This window comes from Chamaea fasciata, unplaced genomic scaffold (genome assembly GCF_029207755.1).
Source record: "Chamaea fasciata isolate MVZ Bird 193981 ecotype frontalis unplaced genomic scaffold, bChaFas1.0.hap1 SCAF_2, whole genome shotgun sequence".
In the NCBI taxonomy this organism is placed as follows: Eukaryota; Metazoa; Chordata; class Aves; order Passeriformes; family Sylviidae; genus Chamaea; species Chamaea fasciata.
This window is the reverse complement of record NW_027094087.1, coordinates 16,305,440-16,325,860: the sequence shown is the minus strand read 5'-3', so window position 1 is coordinate 16,325,860 and position 20,421 is coordinate 16,305,440. Positions and strand designations below refer to the sequence as shown.

At 38.1% G+C, this 20,421-nt stretch overlaps 1 protein-coding gene across 12 annotated transcripts; it reads right to left on the bottom strand.

The window, feature by feature from the left end:
* Positions 1–1,902: 1,902 nt before the first annotated feature.
* On the bottom strand, positions 1,903–20,411 carry USP16 (ubiquitin specific peptidase 16). 12 transcript variants are annotated; one of them, XM_066209226.1, is made up of 19 exons: positions 20,336–20,411; positions 18,302–18,400; positions 16,897–17,075; positions 16,166–16,269; positions 13,784–13,887; positions 11,856–12,028; positions 10,787–10,879; positions 9,994–10,124; positions 9,560–9,647; positions 9,156–9,176; positions 8,937–9,015; positions 7,987–8,078; positions 7,217–7,273; positions 6,209–6,376; positions 4,968–5,637; positions 4,608–4,702; positions 3,282–3,368; positions 2,871–3,024; positions 1,903–2,224 (listed from the first exon to the last, which is right to left on the bottom strand). In XM_066209226.1, the coding sequence occupies exons 2-19, from the start codon at positions 18,360–18,362 to the stop codon at positions 2,100–2,102; spliced, it is 2,481 nt and encodes an 826-aa protein (XP_066065323.1). In that variant the 5' UTR covers positions 18,363–18,400; positions 20,336–20,411; the 3' UTR covers positions 1,903–2,099. The 12 variants fall into 12 exon arrangements, with proteins under 12 accessions (XP_066065323.1, XP_066065340.1, XP_066065332.1 ...); XM_066209243.1 differs by having other exon boundaries at positions 11,856–12,025; XM_066209235.1 differs by lacking the exon at positions 20,336–20,411 and adding an exon at positions 19,909–19,925.
* Between the last annotated feature and the right edge of the window lie 10 nt (positions 20,412–20,421).

The following is a 20,421-nucleotide window of genomic DNA, read 5'->3' as shown; positions in this document are numbered from 1 at the left end:
GCTAGCATGACATGGTCATTCCCAATCTATGAATGTGTGGGGGAGATAAATGACACTGTGGGTGTGATGGGCTGACCCTTGGCTGGCTGCCTGACACTCTCTCCTGGTGCAGAAGGAAGCAGAATTTCTCAGCAGCTGTGTTAAAGGGGATCACATACCAGTTCCTGTTGTGGTAACAAGAGACTCAATGCGCAGGGAGGCTGACCATGAGGCTGCTGCAGGGAGCTCATGATTCATGATCCTGATGGCTCTTTGTGCTCTTATGTGCACTCCTTGGCCAGTACTTGAGTGTAAACAGTCAAATGAATGTTGAAATAATTGTTGGCAGCAGATCTCCTGCATTCAGCAGCCCCTCTCCAGAGACCCCACTTGGAGCACTGTGTACAGGTGTGGTGCCCCAAACATAAGACAGAGAATTGTTAGAGCGAGTCCAAAGGAGAGTCACCAAGTTGATAAGGGGACTGAGCACCTGCCCTGTGGAGAGGGGCAGAGAAAGTCAGGGCTGTTCAGCCTGGAGAAGGTTGTGGAGACCTCACAGCACCTTCCAGTGTCTGAAGGGGCTGAAGGGAAATTGGGGAGGGACTCTGCATGAGGGAATACAGAGACAGGACAAAGGGGAATGCCTTCAAACTAAAATAGGGAAAATTTAGGGTCGATACACAGAAGAAATTTTCCCCTGTGAGGGTGGTGAGGTCCTTGCACAGGACCTTGCCCAGAGAAGCAGTGGCTGCCCCATCCCTGGAAATGTTCAAGGCCAGGTTAGATTGGTCATGGAGCAACCTGGTCTACTGGGAGGTGTCCCTGCCCATGGCAGGGCTTGGCACTGGATGAACTTTAAGGTCCTTTCCCACACAAACCAATTTATGAGTCTGTGATTCATTTTTTTTTAATATGCATCTCTCACCTACCTCACCCTTTTAAATCCCCATGCTCTCAAAAAGGCATCCTGACAGCAGTGGACTGCATCACATTCTAATGACCTTAAAAATAAATACTGAGCAGCACTAGCCAGCATGATGCAGAGTGCTGGAATCTTTCAACTGAAGCCCCCTGTTAAGATTAATCTTAGGAAGTAAACAGCTTATGTGTCTCCAAGTAGCTGCAAAGGAGAACTGCACTTGAAATCCAAGCCACTTCAATAATTAATCCTTTATTACTTTTGCCAGCACTACTCTTATCTCACAACCAGAAGGGAGTGGAAGGCTAAATCAAGTCTGGGACTATCTTATGCCTAAATAAGGCTGCCATACAACAGCTCTACTAATGCTGGCTTTATAGTCAGTTGTTGGTGAGGCTAAAAAATAAACTCAGCAAGTTTTCAGAAGGATTGGCATACTGCTACAGTCAGCTGCACGAGGGCCACTGCTGATGGCTCTAAGGCTTACAAGAACACGATGCCCATTTTCTTAGGCTGTTGTGAAAAATGCACTGAATGTGAGCAGCTGCTGCTCTAGCATGGCAGAGCCAAGATTTTATTCACATGAAAGCCAGCATGAAGCTTGTGGAGAACTTCAAAGTTACAAGTCAGTGCAGGACTACTGGTCTTACACCTGCTGTGCAGAAAGGCTACATGAGACTGCCTGTAGTGAGAGTGAGCCAAGCACTCAGCCTTGCCAAAGCACCAGCAAAAGAATTCCTGGAGCATTTGTAAACTTGAGGGCTCCTCTATTGGACATAAACCAATAGTGAAAAGAGCTGAAGCTACAATTTTCTTGGCTTTTAAGATGTGTAGGAAGAAACAGCTTCTTATGCTTGGAACCCAGGTCTAAAAAATGCATGGGAACACATGACAGCCACGATTAACTACAGTTCAAAAGTAGGCTGGTTGCTTTAAAGTGAAAAAGCTGCTGATCAAGATTTATATCAACACCCAAATTACTCAACAAAAACACAAAGCTGTAATTTTGAAAAAAAATCTTTTACTGAAAAGTAGTGGAAACACTGGAAAAAGTTTAAGTTAACCGCTTGTCAGTGTGTCTAAAATGCATAAAGTGAATTCCTGCTATACAGTAGCTCCAACATGTTAACATGACTTGCAAGTTTGCCTTCTCTCAGACCTCCAAAGAAGGTGGCTGTACACACAGGAGGGCTCTTCTGAGTTACAGCAGCCTCTCATAGAACAGAAGATAGGCTTGGGAGCTCAGCACTTTGGACACCGAGACAGGTTGTACATGGGTATCACTGATGTGGAACCACTGACCTTTGACTGGCTCAGTTTCTAAAACTGTGAAAGAAAAAAATTTAGGAGTAAAAGTTATTACAAGGAATTGAAGCATTCATTTCTATTACGGTTCTTCAGTAAGAATCAGAGTACAATCGTAGAATCATTGAGTTGGAAAAGACCTCCGAGATCGAGTCCAATCTGTCACTGATCACTGCCTTGTCAACTGGGCCAGAGCACTGAGTGCTACATCCAGTTGTTCCCTGAATACCTCCATGGATGGGGATGTCACCACATCACCACATGTCACCATTGGAAGGGCAGCCCCTTCCAATGCTTAACCACCATTTTGTCTTCGTTTCTTCCTGATGTGCAACCTGAATCTCCCCTGGCACAGCTTGAGCCCATTTCCTCTCGTCCTGTAAATGGTTGCCTGGGAGCAGAGCTGGATCCCCACCTCGCTATACACCCTCCTTTGAGGCAGTTCTGGAGAGTGATAAGATCTCCCCTTGAGCCTCCTTTTCTCCAGGCTGAGCCCTCCCAGCTCCCTCAGCTGCTCCTTACAGGATTTCACCAGCTTCATTGCCCTTCTCAGAGAATTTATCGACCATGCATAGGTTGGAACTACATGATGTCTAAGGCTCCTTCCAACCCAAACCATTTTGTGATTCTCTAAGAAATAATGTGTAAAGTATTTCTAATGATTTACCTTGAGATTGTCCTCGAAAGACAAGATCAGAGAGGTGGTTGTTCATAGCTCTCATTTTAACATAGGCAGTGTAGTGCCCAGACCTCATTGTTCCACTGTGTTCAACAACTCCATAGAGAGAGTACAAGACCTTTGTATTCCCTTCAGCCACATTCTAGAAAACCACAAGTTTAGCTATGTGAGTCAGGTACTGAGTTTTAAAAAAATGTAAATTCTTTGATTTTTTTGCTGATGAAATGGAAACTGGTCATTAGAGATTCATGCAAGCACTACAGTTATGAGCAGTGAAGTACAAGTTATCACACAAAGTAACAGGCTTGACAAGCATTCTACAAAGATTTTGCTATGCAGCTTTGTTGGGAAAGCACATTAGAACATGGGAAAGGAGAATCTGATTGTTTTCCCACTTACTTTACATTTAGCTGTACAGAAAGGAGCCAAGTCTATCACTTCTGGGAACTTGATATGCCTGTTAACCTTCTGCAGATTAAATCCAGCCTTAAACAACCAAAGTAGAGGGAAAACCCCATAATGTTAAAATGGAGCATATGAAAACCACGCTTATCTACTAAAAGTTTCAAGTTAAAGTTTCAACAATACAAATTAGTTTTACGTCACACAAAACCGGGGAAAAGCAATTTTTTTTCTCTGATGTCCAGTATTCCAGTATTATTTCCTTGCCCCCACATGCTGCATTGGAGCACAAGTTAAGATGGCTCTTCAGCTCACTCATATATTAATGCAATGGTAGCAAAAGCGGAAAAAGAATCAGCTCTAATGTGCATCAGTAACTATGAAGACAACTCTTGCTTCTCAGATACTGTAACATGCCTGAGGATCTGATCTTAGAGCATCAGAACTGATGCAAACTGCTCCCACCTTAATCAAATAATCGTCCAGTATCAAACTGGAAAAACAAAAGGAGATGATGATAAATGTTCTTTTCTTCATATTACAGTCTCTTGGAACAGGCTACACATTTCCATTTTCTATATGAAATTGGTTTTCCTCTAATTAAAGTTGCCTCCCTTATTTTTCAAGTATGTTGACCAAAACACCAAACAGGTTTAAATTTAGAAGAGGCAGACTCCCTTCCCTTCCCTTCCCTTCCCTTCCCTTCCCTTCCCTTCCCTTCCCTTCCTTTCCCTTCCTTTCCCTCCTTCTCTCTTGAAAAGCTAAAGCCCCGAGTTAAAAATTTTTCTACAGCTTCGGAATAAAGAGGTAAGTGATTTTACTTCAGTGCCTGTAAATGAAACTTAAGTTACTCTGCTTTCCTTTCATCCTTCCTTCTCCCCCAAAAGGCTCAGAATCCTCTTTTCCACTTCTGCCAACTTGTTACTTATTTGTTACTTAAGGGATCCTATTTACCTATACCTACTGAAATATTTGAGCCCATGAACAGCTGTAAGAGTAGGAAACCATTAATGCTAAGATTCTATTTAATACAGTAAGCAGTAAGAATAATGAGGGAATATGTTGTGAATATGCTCACAAAACAGTGTTTTCCATTTAATTAAGGGAATGCTCTATCAGGAAAACACACCTCAATGCCTCAAAGACCACAAAACACAATTGTGTACACTAATGCCTTCCAAACTTTGGATAAAAAAAGAACAAATTTTATAGAAAATAAAAGTAACGTTATCATGTTTTCAGGTTAAGCTAGTACTACATGCATATATACACACATATACATATTAACCTGAGGCTATATAAATGTATCAGCCTGCTACTTACGTGCTGAAACCTCTTTAAGTGAAGGGTTAAAATTGGAGGAGCTAGAGAGACAAGCATCTGCTTTTTGGCATTAGTATAAACATACTTCTTTTCACCTGCAGAAAAGAAAAAGCACCAAAGATTAAAACAACTGTTTTATATCAAAACAAATGTTACAGCAGGAATTTATTTTCACAACTTAAACTGTTACAATGTTATCTACTACAAGAACTGAGAAGCTGAGCATTCCCCTTTAATATGATGAATGAAAGTAAACAAAGTTATACAAATACCACTTTAGCGATAATCCACCCACCCTTTACCACTCAATAAGCAGACAGGGATACATTTAAAGTTTTCTTTTAAAAAAGTTTGCTATACTTTTTATGTTGTTCTTTGGTCCCCAATGCCTTTGTGTACACACATCACACAGTAGTTTATTGGTCTCGGTAAGTGTTTCATTACGGGTAAATTGATACAAACAGTGATGGATTGAATCTTCCTCAGGGTTCAGCTCTTCCCTGTTTGCCAGAGTACAAAATGCCGTTTCAGGGTCATCCCTAGATACTTCGCACATCTTGCTACGAACAGGCTCAAGGCCATCCAAGGTACTCATGTCAGATTCACTGGTACCCAGGTGCAGTTTTGAAAAGCCCGTAGCAAGCTCTTCCTCATCTTCATTGTCATCATACTCCTCTTTCAAAGACAGGTTGTCAAGGCCATTGACAAACTTCATAGGAGAATCTAAGCCTTCCATACAGAGATCCATGACAGATTCGTTTTCTTCACATTCTTCTTCTGGCTGTCCTGTATTTTCATGCCTGCTCTGAATTTCTGTACTATTTCCCTGTATACTCAAGTCTTTCCAAGTTAAGCAGTGATCTTTGCAATCATGCAATGATTCCTCTTCTTGCTTCTTATCTAGAGTTTTAGAGCTTATTTCAGTCTCTGATTCTTGGTTGTACTCAACATCTATCTCTGGCTGTTGGGTTGCACAGTGATCTGTCAACTGAAGCATCTTTACTTGAAGTTTCTGCTGCCGGCGTTGGCTCTGCACATTTGAATACATAATAAAGAGTACAAAAACCAAAGTAAGTATAAATTACATTTAGCATTTCTTACCACTTCTTTATCAGAATGTTTGTTGCATGCCATAGATGCACAAGGCAGGAGGGGGAAGAATAATCTTTGATTTGATGATCAGAGGTGATCAGTTCCACTAATACTGAATTTATCCTTACTCGTAGTTCCCACTGCTCCTTGTTACACAATATACATCAAAATACAGCTAATGATGCCCTTGCTATCTTCCTGATCTTTCTTGTGTCTGTATTCTAAAGTTTTGTAAATATTCTTGGAATCAATGACTGGAAAACACACTGATACAAATTAAGGCTACTTTGGACAGGCAACAAATTCTACTGGATATTACTGTATTATTCCTACACAGCAGTGCTCAATAGAACATCTTAACAGCAAAGACATGGGTATAATTGGTCTTTTCATTTGTGCATTTGAAGGAGGAGAAATTCTAAGCCCTCCTTCATGTAATATAAGGAAACAAAAATAATTTCTTTTAACAGAAATAGCAAGCACAAAGTGAAATACCTATCCAAACCAACCTTGGCTTGTTTTCTGGCCTGTTTCTTCGCTTTTTTCTGAATGTGCTTACTTGTACCAGGAGGCTCATCTTTCTGCTTAAGGTAATGGTCATTGATTTTATCCTCTTCATCTTCAGATTCGTTTTCTTTGGGTTTTTTTATGTTTTCTCTCTTTGTAATTTTCACTTTCTACAAAACCCAAAAAGCCACAGAACAACCACAGAAACAGAGATGTTATCTGAGTTTTCAGCTCAAATGTTACATTTTAATGATGTAACATACAACTAACTCACACCCTGATGTTAATGGAAGGAGTGTCTCACTCCAGAGAGTCCATATGAAACAAGGACTTGCAAAATGAAATAGTATGAAAAGTAAGGCTGTCGAGGGCCAAATTCTGAACCTGTAAAGGGGCAACATCACCTTTGCCTCTAACAGATCTCAGTAAATGCATTGAAGAGTAATGTTTTACACAAGCAGAGATATTTTCAGTTGAACTGCCTGCCACAGAATTTGTTTGCTTCTGCTAAAATGAAACTTGTTTGTGGCAAAGTCATGATCCCTTTGGCTCTGGGGGCTCCATTCTAGTATTTACAAGTAAGCAGTGCTACACAAAAAATCTCAAATATTACATATACAGATTAGCAATACAAAACACAAAGCAAGTACTTTGAGTGTCTGGAGATTGATCAAATAAGTATTCACATACTATCCTATCAACATTTTTTAACTTTATTCCATAACCTGAATATTAGGAGAAGTGTTCTTGGACTTGATGAACAAAAATGGATGAAAAAAGTGGAAAAAAAACCCCCAAAGAACTCAGACAAACTGATTTTCCAGAGACACTTTATGAGCCATGATTTACAGGAATAACTGTCATGAAAAATCTTATTCTCTATCTTTCTATGCAATTTTGACTTGCAAAAGAGACTTTTAGAAAGAAGCTTAAATGCTCTTCCTAATGACTGTATAATAAGTGTTTTCATATCAAAAAATATATAAGCCGTAAAGCACCTATGTTCTTACCTGAACATCTAGTACAGGAAGTGACAAATCTAGGAAAGACTCATGGACCAAGGATACCTTTAAATGAATAATCAAGAGTCCAATTTAATTTTGTTTGGAAGCAGCTGGCTTGCTGTCAATAGGTCTATTTGCATATTTGCATTCAAGGCCTTACACTTGTGCACACAACTGTAAAACATAGCTCATTTACTTCCACAAATAGCTTCCAATGACCAAAAATCCAGCTGTCACATTACCACAGAAATGAGCAGGAAATGTTCTTTTGAATTTCAGTTATCTAGTGAGACTGCACCTTAGGGCCTAAGAGACTTACAGTTGTAATCTATCATGATATTCAACTAGCCCATTTGCTAATTCACTCAGTTACTTCATTCTCAGAAAGTATTATCCCAGTAATGCCTTCTTAACTGTCTTCCTGGTAATCCCATGGTCTTTTCATTGTGGGAAAGGGGAAAACGTAATCCCCTGAATGAAAAAGGGTCCCATCACAATTAATTTGCTCTATGATCTGTACCACTGGAAGGTGTTCACTGGGAATCTAGGAGGGAATTTTGGCAGAGAGAGCATGCTGTTGCTGACCTCTTTTTCTGGACGGCTTTTGAAAGGAACTGAAAGACTGAAACACAGGGGAAGAAAGATTCCAGCCAAATCATGCTCTTTTTTGAAAAGCATGCAGCTAGTCAAGTCTTATTTCTACAGTCACTTTGGGGTTCTCCTGCAGATTACAGGACATAACACTCTAGGTTATTCAGAGCAGGCAGTTTACTTACAGTTCTGCATTCCTCACACATAATTGTGCTGGTTAATTCTCCACCAAAGATTCGATCTACAAAACTTTGTATTCCCTTTTTCTTTTCATAGTCTGAGAATTCAAAAAGTATACAGTAAAATTATAAATATTACATACATATACTTGCAACCAATTTCATTATGGCATACCGAATAAAAAGAGAATATAACATGCAAGGTGTGTGATGGAACATGTTGACCTGTTCTGATTTCCTCAGGATAGCAAGTACAGCAAGATTCTTAAATTAAGAATCATCTGTGTATCAAAAGAATGGGAGGGAAAACACATTTGCAGAATACAGTTTGGTTAAACCATACCTCTACCGCTTTCTCTGCTCAAATGCATTTCCCTACTATCCCAGAAGTACTGGATCTCAGTAAGAATTCCTGTTTTCTCTCAAGACTGAAACAACTATCTGAACCTAAAAAACAAGCATCAACTTTTGTCTGACAAACAAAACCATCTTCTTCAAGTTGTAATTTCAGAGTAATACAGTCTGAATTTAAATTGGCAGCTCATCTCCTAAGTCATGTTGAAAAGTTTAAAAATTCTTCTGTTCATTGTTTGGATTTCTTTTATACTACTGTTAAGTAAAATGGACTACTAGCAGCTGCATAAACTATATTCACATACTAGTATTTTAATTTCTTACATGTTTGAATGAGTAATCATTCACCAAACATATTTTAATGTATGATGTCTACAGAAACAACTCTCTCTTATCCTGTTCAGAAGGAAATGCCACCAAGCTCAGCAAGACATTTAAATATAGACTAAAACTATTGAGCCTCTTATTCTAGATACACACATACTCAAGAGGTGGCATAAAGTTGTACAACATTTATCTTTTAGTTGATACTATTAATGTTACTTTATATACACAACAAAAGAGAATTTACAAGTTACTGATGCTGTGATAATTTATTTTACCTTTAATTTTCTTTTTAAGTTCTTCTTCATTTTGTTTGTTAGAGTCACTCAGCGCCTTTAGTATTCCAACACTTATTTGCTGAAATTTTCAAAACAAATATACTCTGTAAAATTTCCTGAACTAATTCAGTTAGCTACTTCATTTTATGATGTGTTTCAGATGGAGGAAAAAGTATAATCTTCACTAATTAAGAGAATCAATACAAAAAACACAAATACCTTAGAACCAGACAATAGTTCCTGTAGATATCAAAAAAAAAAAAAAAAAATCAACTGAGAACCTCTGACCATGATGTTCCAAGTAGTACGTAAGAAAATCATCTACGGATGAAACATTCTGCCTAAATTAAAACTGGCAAAAAACTCCTATGGAATTTCTACAAGTGTGTTTCAGAAAGGAAGACATAAGGACATTTTTTAGGGTGAGTACACATACTCCAACCCCATGTTTTCTGTGGGTTCTCTTTGCTAATATGCTTCAAGTGAGTGCTATGGACAGCACAACTACACTACAGAGGCTGACATATCTCAGAAAGTATGTTCTTTTTCCCTCAGAAGAAGAAAGAATCTGGGTCTGGGGTATGAAGAAGAAAGGTATGCACAACTATGACTTTCGCACTCACCTGGATTACTTCTGCTCTCATTCCATCAAGTAAGTAACGAAGCAATTCATGACTGTCTTGCTGCTGATAACCTTTGAATCGTATTGCTCTGTTAAATGAAATTGTAAAGTATAACTGAACTCAGAGATAAAGCAAAAACGATTCACACCAAACACACATGGACAAAGTCTCCAGAATGTACGTACATAAAAGCAACAAGAGTATACATAATGCAATTTCTAAAAATATGACGCCAGCTACTCAGTATGTCACTGAGTATCTTTCATTTTACTGCTATTCATTTACATTTTGATCTTCTTTCAAAAATTGTTAAGTATTCTACAAATTCTACATGCTGTGTTCTGAGCTAGATAAAAAAAAAGAGGAAAAACTGGCAGTCTTAAACAACAGACATTTTTATACTCACTCTGACAAGCAATTTTACAGATACTCACTTTTTACAAACCTGAGCAAAAAGTTCCTTAGGAGTCACTACCCCTTTTTTTGTCTCTTGCATTTCTGTCACAAACTGATGCATGGCTAGTGTTAAAGGACCTGGCTGATCCAGTTTTATTAGCTGAGGTTCCTGTTTGAAAGAAAAAGCAACAGAGTTGTTTTGCCCTAATTCGGTGGCAGATTCTTTCGCAGTACATTCTTCTCAGTTTCTGAAAACATTACTGTCAAATAGAATACACAAGATTCCAAAATGGTAATAAGTTAACCTGACAAAAACAATGCATGGTTTATCATGAAATGATAACAAAACTCAGTTATTTATTGCTTACTTCAAAATCTGGATTTCTTAGGAAATCCTGCCTTTACTATGAAAAAAAAACCCTATTTCTACGTTGTGCATTTTCTTTGCCATCCAAATCTCTAACTGTAATGACAGTTAGAGGTGTGTTATTTAAGCTAGTGCTACAGACATCCTCTAATTTCATATTTTGCATTTAGACACATGGCATTATAGCAAGAGTTACACATTTTCATCCTTTAAATAACATCATCATCATGCAAGCACTCCTACAAGAGAGTATTTGATTTACTGCTCTTACACTCTGAACAAAATACTTCCACTGACTTCAAAAGCAGCTTTTTGGAAATCAGCAGTGAAGCTCCTGCTGATGTTATATCCTAATCTTGTTAGTATTTAGCTGGAACAACTTTAAAATTGACAGGTAAGTATTGCTGGTTTCCTTAACAGACTGGAAGGTGAGGACAAACTCTACGGAGGTCAAAGCAATTTACCATGAATAGCTCAGATGACTCAATTTTAACTGTTGTGCCAAGCATTTTAGCTTCTTTAAGCAGCTCCCTCAGGACTGGAGTTTGTGATAAATTCTGTAGAACATAAAAGACAGAAGAGATTGGAAAATGGGGACAACAGGAAGGGCAGCTGAACGCCACCAGTCATGGAATTTGTAGCAACCAGTTTCGCAGCAATTTATTTTCCCAAACACAGAACTAAAGTGGTTAACTACCACTCTAGAATCTCCATCTGTTAAAGGTACATTCCATATAGCTAATGCGACTTCCAATGCACTCTATAAACATTACTTCATATTGCAGAAACCCTAAATATATTTTTCCTCTTTTGTCAAAAAACCAATCTTTTGACAAGTGTATGTACTAGTGTCTGTTTCTAAAAAATCAAAGGATAAAATGCAGTGTGAGTATTTGCTTGGTTTAAAAACTGTTTAAAAGTAAATAAAAAGCAGTTTACTAGAATCTGCAAGTACGGTGGCAATTTTGTTTGAGTAAAGCTTCAGTATCAAGAGCCAAAGAGTACAAGATCACATCAGTTTCAATACACATGAAAGAACAAGTATATTCTGTTCTTAGCTGAACAAGTCACATAAGATAGCAATGCCTTCAACATGTTCATCCTGGTTTTTTTCATCCAATATTTACGTTTGACTTCCTGATGCTGAGAGACATTTTTATTACAAGAAACACCCATGGTCTTTGAGGAGGTCACAAGAGTGATGTGTCAGACTATTTCAAATTTTTAAAAAATAACTAGGAGTTAGCATGCTTTATTTATGTCAGTGAAAAATGCTGTCCCTCGAGGGCAAGGCAGTTTATTGTATTTCCCCTCAGAGCAAGTCTGAACCTGCAGCTCCATTTCTTCGTATTTCTCTGGGCCAACACACTATTTTTAGAAAGAAGCCAGCATTCCTGGCAGATTAAAAAAAATTACATTCTAATTGTGTCACTGTAAAATGCTGGGGGCAGGGTTGTTGTGGGTTATTTTTCATTTTGTTTGTGTTTTTTTTCCTATTCAAAGTTTTTCTAAAAACAACAGCAAGTCCTGTACCTGCATCACTGCATTAAAGAAACATGTATTCCCCAAGTTACTAAGTCCTTTCACAGTGATTTCTCCATTAGCAGTTGAAAGAGAATTTTCTTCTTTAAGTGAAACTTCTTTTTCTTGCTCATTTTTGCTGTCTTTCTCTACTTTTTTAACTTCTTTGTTGTCTTGTTTTTCTACTGAAATAATAAAAACATATCACATATTAACATAGTTATAGGGTATAGGCTAAGAAACATTATTACAGCCAGTAGCACTTTATGATGTTTAGAGTTTATATATACGATAATTAATTCTTTAATTTTTAAATATAAAACTAGTTGTTTAGGTTCTTAAATTGTCTAGGTAACAGAAGTTTAAAAATAAACAGAACAAAACAACAAAAATAACAAAATCAAGAACCCCCTGAAAAACCATTTCAAATCAGCAAGCAAAATAAACGTCTCTTGGCCCACAAGCCATTCATGCCAACATCCTCTGAAATTCTTCAAGTGTTATCTCAAATTTATTCCTGTCAAAATCACCTATGTGAGGGCTTTCTACAACATTCAACAGGTTCCCACTGTCAAAGCACTCTCATATTCATTTAATGTACCTAAACATATGATACTGAAAGATTTATAGTCTTCAAGGTGAGTTAAAAATATTTTCCCCAAATTATTTTGATACATTGCAGAAAATTTTAACAGCCTGTTTTAATAAAGCTGTAAGGGAGTTCCAGGCAGTTTTTAAAATAACATCCACATTGGTTCTGCCAGTTTGGCAGTCAGCTAAGGTTTAGATTTCTGGTAAGTAGGGCTGAGAGCTAATAGTGACTTTAAAATCAAGTAACATAAGTTCAGAGAAAGCAAAGAAAACAGACAATACAATCTGAGGACAAGAAACAGATGGATGGACAATAACACAGAGAACACATGAAACAGGCAACAACTGCATCCAGGTATTCATTGGTTTTCCAGTTAAAACCCAAGAAGAAAATTTTGGCAACTGATATGAAGTTCAACTGTGTATCTCGGAAAGACTGACCACTCAAAAAACTCTGCTCCCTGTGGGAAAACCTCAGCTGCTTTCTGAAAAAAATTGAATTCAGATACAGCCACGTGGCATTGCTGGAGGGCTGTGTTCCATTTCCCACAGGGCCTGTGATGTCACCCAAGTGTTTGAATTTCTGACAGTCATTTGTTATAGCATTTATTTTCCTATGCAAATTCTTCCAATTTTTCCAGTGGAAATGCCTTGAACAAAACCAGTTTTGCCATTATGGAAACTAGGAGGGTTTTGCTGGGTTTGTTTTCTTTTAAACAATCATATTTTACAGATAGACTGCAGGCTGAACACAATATTTTAGAGTTCTAAAAGCACTGCAGCTGCCTATACTAAATGCACACACTCAGCAACAAAATCTCTGTATACTACTCCTTCCATTACGAAATGTGCTGCAACAGCTGAAGACTTAGTCATTCCTGATACATTCACAAATACCCACAAAAAGACTTTAAAAAAATCAAATCTAATTGTTCTTAAGCAAAGACAATTTTTCTTTAGATCTCAAGTCAGACTGAGCAACACTGATAAACAGTGAATAAACACAGCACTCCAAGTACTGAATGTCAAATGCCTATTCACAGAAAACCTGAATGTCGCATTTTTTTAAAAGTCACAGTAAAACTGTCTTTTTTTTTCCTCCTATTCTTGTGTATCTTGTCTGTAAAAGTTTAGGGGATGCTGAGCAAAATCCTGATCTAATTAGGTCTATGGGCTAGGACATTACTTATTATATCAGAATTGTGACAAGATAGCAAAAAGAGAGAAATTAGTTTTTCCCTTTACCATAAGGTGCTAAATCTAATTCAGTATAAATTCTGGATTTATAGTACTGTCTCCAACATTCAGGAGACCTTCTGATTTACTGTATCTATACTGTAATTACTTACCTGCATGTGATGAGTCAATACCAACTTGTTTTCTAACAAAATCCACAGTCTGGCCCAAAAGGCTTGAAGTTTTATATGGAACTTCATTATCACATAGGTAGCACCTGTCTCCGCCACCCCCAAAAGAAAACAATTAATCCTATTTTTTTTCTATTACTTAAAAATCCTAAACTATTTACTTGTTTGACACAATTAATTATACAAAGTTATAAAATTACAAGGTTTAGTGTAAGATTTTTAAGTCTTAGAGAAGAATTCAATCTACTCATCACAAAAATAAAACACATAAAAATTATCTTTAATAAATTATTTTGGTGACTGGCACTGGCAGGTATAAATTAGACTTTAAAAAGATGTGCTTAGAAACCCTGCTGCAAGAAAAGAAAAAGTTTGGAAAAATTTGCCAAAAATCAAGAAACTAAGATATCAGGCCCTAAAGGAAATTACTTGTGAATATTATGGCATTGAAAAATATTTTGAATATTCTAGCCAGGCAAATACTTAATTATATTTAAGTCAGATAAAAAATAATTCAAGGGTCCACCCTTAAACCTGCACACTCGTATTTGCTTTTCTACTGCTGATACAAACTCTATTTGTCTCTTTGTGTGCAAAAAAGTGTATGGTTATGTCAGTAATCTGCTTTAGAGAAAATTGTGGGAGTACCTGCAGTCATAAAGGCTCAAGAAGGGCAAAACCCTGACAGAACATAAACAGCTGAAGGAGTTTTACACGTACCAATTTTGTAGTTCCACCCAATCAACTCTTTGAAGAAGTGGCAAAAGGTATTGATACTTCTCCATTTTGGAAAACACCAATTACAGTTCTTAGGCAGACTTCAGGATCACTATAAGTCAGACTCAATTTTCTGATATTAGAAGCAGAAGTCTGCAGCAAAGTGTTTCCCCAAATCTCTAGCATCCCTGGCATTAGCTATAGTCATCACATTTCCTCATATCTCATTAAAAAAATTGGCTCAGCTTTTGGATCCCTGATTGTTTATCTACTGTCTATCTGGTTAATCATAAAAATAGACATTTTCACTCCTGGAATAAAAAAGGATAGTTACTTCCATGGTGTGTTTTAACACCATAACCTTCTACCTGTCAAAAAATTATAGAGAACCTTGAAAGAATCAAGGGATTGGAAAAGGTTTTGTTAGTGCTGGCTGTTTGACCAGCATTGAAAATGAGTACAACAGCACTTGTAAACCCAAAAGAGCAGAATTTAGTGAATTCCTAGAACTCTCCCTTTCTTCTCCAAAACATCTCTTTAAACCCTTTACAGTTATTATCTATATCCAATTTGAACCATATGTACATGCAAGCCAGAGAGATTTGGTCACACATTCATATCATTAATAAAAGCAAAACCAGTTTTGAACAGAATTTTTGTACTAGGTCCACTGTCAAATAGAGTTATTGACTGTGTGTTGGATTTATAACTAATTTATAGCCAATATTTCAATCTTTGAATCATTTCTTGGGCAAGTTTGTACAACCAAAAAATTCTAGAAGGAAGCCAAAACATCTTACTTCCACAACTTCCTCTAATTTGCAAGTATTTTGATTAAAACCTGGGAAAAATAGAGCACTTCAAACCAACAATTTTAACACTAATTCAAATTCACAAAAAGAAGTTCACTGGTTCACTAGTAATAATGTTACTAATAATGTCCATTTGGATTCAAGAATTCATTAAAAGTAGTGATCATTACACGAAAGTGCTAAGTATGATCAAATAAATAGATAATGTTCTATAAAATGAACATAATGACAGATATTAAGTTGCAAAATCACATTACTAAACAAAACAAAATCTCGTTACGTCAAGTACAGTATTTCTATATAGTTTAGAAAGCTAGGGTTCCCCCTTATATATACAAGTGTATAATTACTTTTGAGAGAAGCAAAAACTACCAGGGACATGGATTTTGTATTGCTTGATCCAGTAGCATTTCATAATTCTAGCTGTGTTTCCTGTCTATATGTGGTATTAAAAAATTGTATTTACTGAGGAGATAAAAGTAAGGTTGTCACTAAGTGCACATCAGAAAGAACCTTCTCCCAAGGTCAGAATTTAAGATTTAGAGCTACAGATCAACATTTATTTTCATGTGTCAGCACTCTGACCAAGTAAAAGCAGTAAAATATGAAGTCAACCACATTTACTAGTTGGTCAAGTCCAATCTTAATTATGAAAATTTTCTAATCATAAATTTTACAAGAAAGTAACACTTATTCTGCAAGTCTGGAAATTACATGTTTGGAAACACTTTAACATATGCCTAGAGAGAAATCTCAGAATTCACAAAGAAAGGACAAATTATATTCCAGCCCCTGTTGCCCTCCAGCTCTGTCTGGTGCTGCCTGAAAAACTCACCACACACTCCAGTTGTCCAAACTGAGAACCAGACAGTGGGGATCTGACCTTGGTGTTTCATAATGCTTTAAAGCATGCTGGTCTGGAGAATTTCTGTCACAACCCTACAATATTGATAACCACAAGTGTCACAAAATCCATTTGACTGTCAATGAATCATAAATAAAGTCAGAGTAAAAACAAAGTATTACAATGATAACTATTCAATTAAGTTCAACTAACTGGGACCAACAGATGGCTATCTATCTTAAAATACTTATTTCCGTAGAAGGAAAATTTACGGGGTGCAGAATAAAGCTGCTACAGGACTGAACATTTAATGAATAAATTTCAGTCTGAACACCTGAAAGAATGAAACAGAACCAAAACCACTTCAGCATGCAGAGTTCATGAACGAATGTGAGCAGTAGGAGCTTGTAAAAAAAAATCACAGATTAGAAGCATTTTTATTTTCTCAGAAAAATAATTCAAACTTTTTAGGAAAACCAGTCCTAAATATGGTGTTTTAGCCTTAAGCCTGCTAAATGCCTTTGGGACATCTTCCCAGTACTTCACTTGACATTCAGAGCAGACATTTTTAAATCACACTACAGTATATAAGGTTATGTAGGAAGCACCATCTTTACAAGAAAAAAAAGAGAGAATATAAAAGTTTAATTAGAAACTCTCTGGTTCCACTGTATGATGAGACACTGAAAGGTATTAAGAGAAATGAACAACAGAAGAGGTACCCTATGGCCACATTTGAGGCATAACCATATTGAAGTGCCTTCATCAGTCTCCTCCTCAGCCTTCTCTTGTGTCTTACTGTCTGCCTTGCAGTCCTGACAAACATGCCATTCCACATTCTGCAGTGCCTTTCTCACATGCCCTTGGTCCAGTCCTTTACGAATATGTTTGCACACAGGTTCTACAAATTAAAAAGCACAAAGAAGGATGTAGGTAGCATAACAAATGCAAGCATTGAAGACTCAGGCAGCAATCCAGAAGCTAGGCTAGTCTTTCTAGAGCCTAAGAAACATGGACAATTTTTCAGAGTATCAGAAAGAAATCTTTTGTTACCACCATTCACAATCTGGGTATACTGTTGCTGCATCCTAAACTTTACTTTGAGGTGTTTGTATTGATCAGGTAGTGTGACAGCTCTGAATCCATCTTTGTTGAGGCAAGATTACAGCCTCAAGATTGCAAACTTCTATTGGCATAAGCTGAAATTGGTGCAAATTTTTTGTGCCTAAAGTTCTGTTCCTATCCAAGATTACAGGAATTCATCAAAGTGCGAATGCTAGCCAACAAGAAACAAACACAGATCTTTAGCATTCTTTTAGCTTTTCTGGAAAATGTAAGCTTTATCTACAACCTCAAAATTGTCATTTAAAACCAAACCAAAAAATTTTGTATATTGGCAACTACTGTTACAGTGGAATTATTCACCATGGTCAGTCCTAGCTTCATTTGAGGCTTTACAGGTGGTGGAGAATGCTACACAACACAAGTAAAAACAAAAGCTACGATAACTAGGGTAAACAAGACAAAAAAACCCATAAAAACATTCAGCACAAGTGAGATCCAGTGGAGCTAGGAGAATAAAATTCAGTATCTGGGATTAGGAACTATGAAGAACAGGAGAACAGAAAGAAGATGTTTTAACCAAAATACATTATGAGAGCTGAAGTGTCCAGAGTAAGTACCAAATTAGCTGCTAGAAAATAGGCAAATTGCTTCACAAAAAGTATTTCAGTCACCGCTTTTACTGCTAAAGCAAGAATCTTCTGCAACAAACTTTTCACTAGGAAAATGCAACTTAAGCTTGGCAGCTGACTCCACAAACCCTTTATATTCTGAGTAATTTTACACAATCTGTATGAGTAAAGAACAGTGTGTTTGAGTTTCCTGAAAAACCAGAAACTAATCTCAATTTTCAAGACAGGATTATTATTTTCTAGCATAAAAGTCATGACAACAATATTTCTTGCTAGACTTGAGTTTCAATTAAAAATCCAGGCTTTGTAAATGATACTTCAAAGCCTGAAGTATAGTGACTAGTGTGAAGGCATTCTAATGTTGATCAGCTTTCAAGCCTTCTTTGAGGTTAAAAGAAACCTTAGGTCCACAGACTTCTCCAAGGAAACATACTCGGTATATCCAGAGACTCATCAGACTGTGCAGTTTTGCCTTTGATGCGTTTCTTTCCCATATTTGTTGTCTGTAATCGTTCCTAAAAGGAACAGTGACCTAACAAAGAAAGACAGTAAGATCAGAACAGTAAGATTAGCTTTCCCTTTTCATTGCTACACAAGTTTTTTTCTATGGCCAAGCTGTCCCTTGAGGTTAATCAGCTTGTTTTAATTTGACATTTTCGAAACAAAAAAAAAACAAACCATAAATTATATTTTAACATGAAACAACTGTAACTGTTGTATAGACAAGATCGCAGTCTGAATTACAAAACCCAAATAGTTTAAAATGTTAAATCAAAAGCATTGCACAAAATAACAAAACCAGAAACTTCAGTATCAAAAATCCTATAAACCTTAAGGACTTTAACTAACACCACAGGGATTTTATGAAAAAGAACTGGTATTGTACCAATTAAATCTTGAAGCATTTGCAATGTTTTCATTTTGTTTACTGCAAATCCCCTGTGTCTTTGATAAAGTCTGACACAAGTAAAATACTCTTAACATATTTGAAAATATACAGACAATGGGAACTCCAATTTTTCAGTTTCTTTACAGAGGAAGGTTTATCATCACCTTCCCCACATATCAAGCAAATAATTCAGATAGGTCTGTTATCTACTATACCTGTGGACCCTTCTTGACAAGACTGATCTGCCACTAGAGAGTCCTAAGCCAAGTGCTTGGCTTCAGATAGGTGGCTACTGCACGTGTGATAGAACATTTTCAGTTTCTAGTCTGTAGCCCCTGAACCTTACCTGACAAAAGATCACCCAAAAGTCTCAGGTAAACTTAAAACTCAACATATGTTGTATACAATGAAAACAAGGAAGCTAAAAGGGTTCAAAATCCAGTCTCTGTAATCTTTGCAGGATAGCTTAACCCTGCTGTCCCCCTTTCATGTAAACACAACCAGCACTAAATCTGTATCAATCCACCTTTCCAAATCCAATTCTTTGTTTGTACTTGGCAGCACACCAGCCTAGAGCACAACCGTCTGCTTGGAGCTGTCACAGCCAAAAAATTAAGCCAGACCAAGAGAATCAGAGAAAAATTAAGCTGGGGCGAGCTTAGGCATGATACAGCACACGTTTTGTGTGAAAAGCCATTTACAAACACGAGCATGTTTTCGTGAGCATACTCTTAGGGCATGTGATGCAATTGTTGATGGCTGCTTGGCAGCCACTTCATCGAGAGCAAAATTATCAACTTTTGCAACTAGGCATTCAACTTGTTCAGAAAAAGAAGTAACTGTTCATCCAACAACCTTCCTCTACAGCACATTTTTCTGCAAAAAGCTGCAACACTTGATCTTGTAGAAACAACTTTTAATTAATAAAATCCTTTCAAAATTGTCCTTGCTTCTGCCGGGAAGGCAGGACAGCATCAACGCTTGGGTCTGTTAATTTAACCCACACTGTGCCCGGGCAGACTTGTACGACAGGCTCTGCACCAGCCTTTCCACGGCACAGCCCTCACGAGCAAATGCACAGCCTAAACGACTGAAACATTTTATATTTTTTAAAATAAGATAGAGCGGTCTGTAAACGACCAAACGTGCACCTGCGTTTGACAGACACCCTGGAAAAAAGCCCTGAGAGCCTCGCTTGGGGAAAACCCCCGGGGAGCGGCGGGCAACAGCCGGACCCTGTCGCCAGCCGGCACTTCCCGTCCCAAGGGCAGCAGCCCAGCCCAGACCAGCCCGGCCGGGCCGGGCCGGGCCCGCAGCCGAGCCGCCCCTGCCTGCTTTCGATTGGCCCGCGCCACGACTGACAGCTGCTGCAGCCAATCGAGAGCCCCACGCGTCCTGGCCGGAGCGGCGGCAGCAGCACGCCGGCGGAGCGAGTCCCGGACTGGGAGGAGGGTGGCCGCGACGGTAGGAGCGCGGCGGCGGCCCCGGGGGGCTCCCGTCCCTCACCCACCGGTGCGACGGGGCGAACAACTTGGTGGTGCATGACTCCACCAGACGGGGCAGACGGCAACCTCTCACCTCAATCACCGGTGGCGCGGCCGCGGTCACCGACTGGCATGCGCGCTTCCGGCGCGCTGCATTGTGGGGCCGTGACCGGGTTGGGG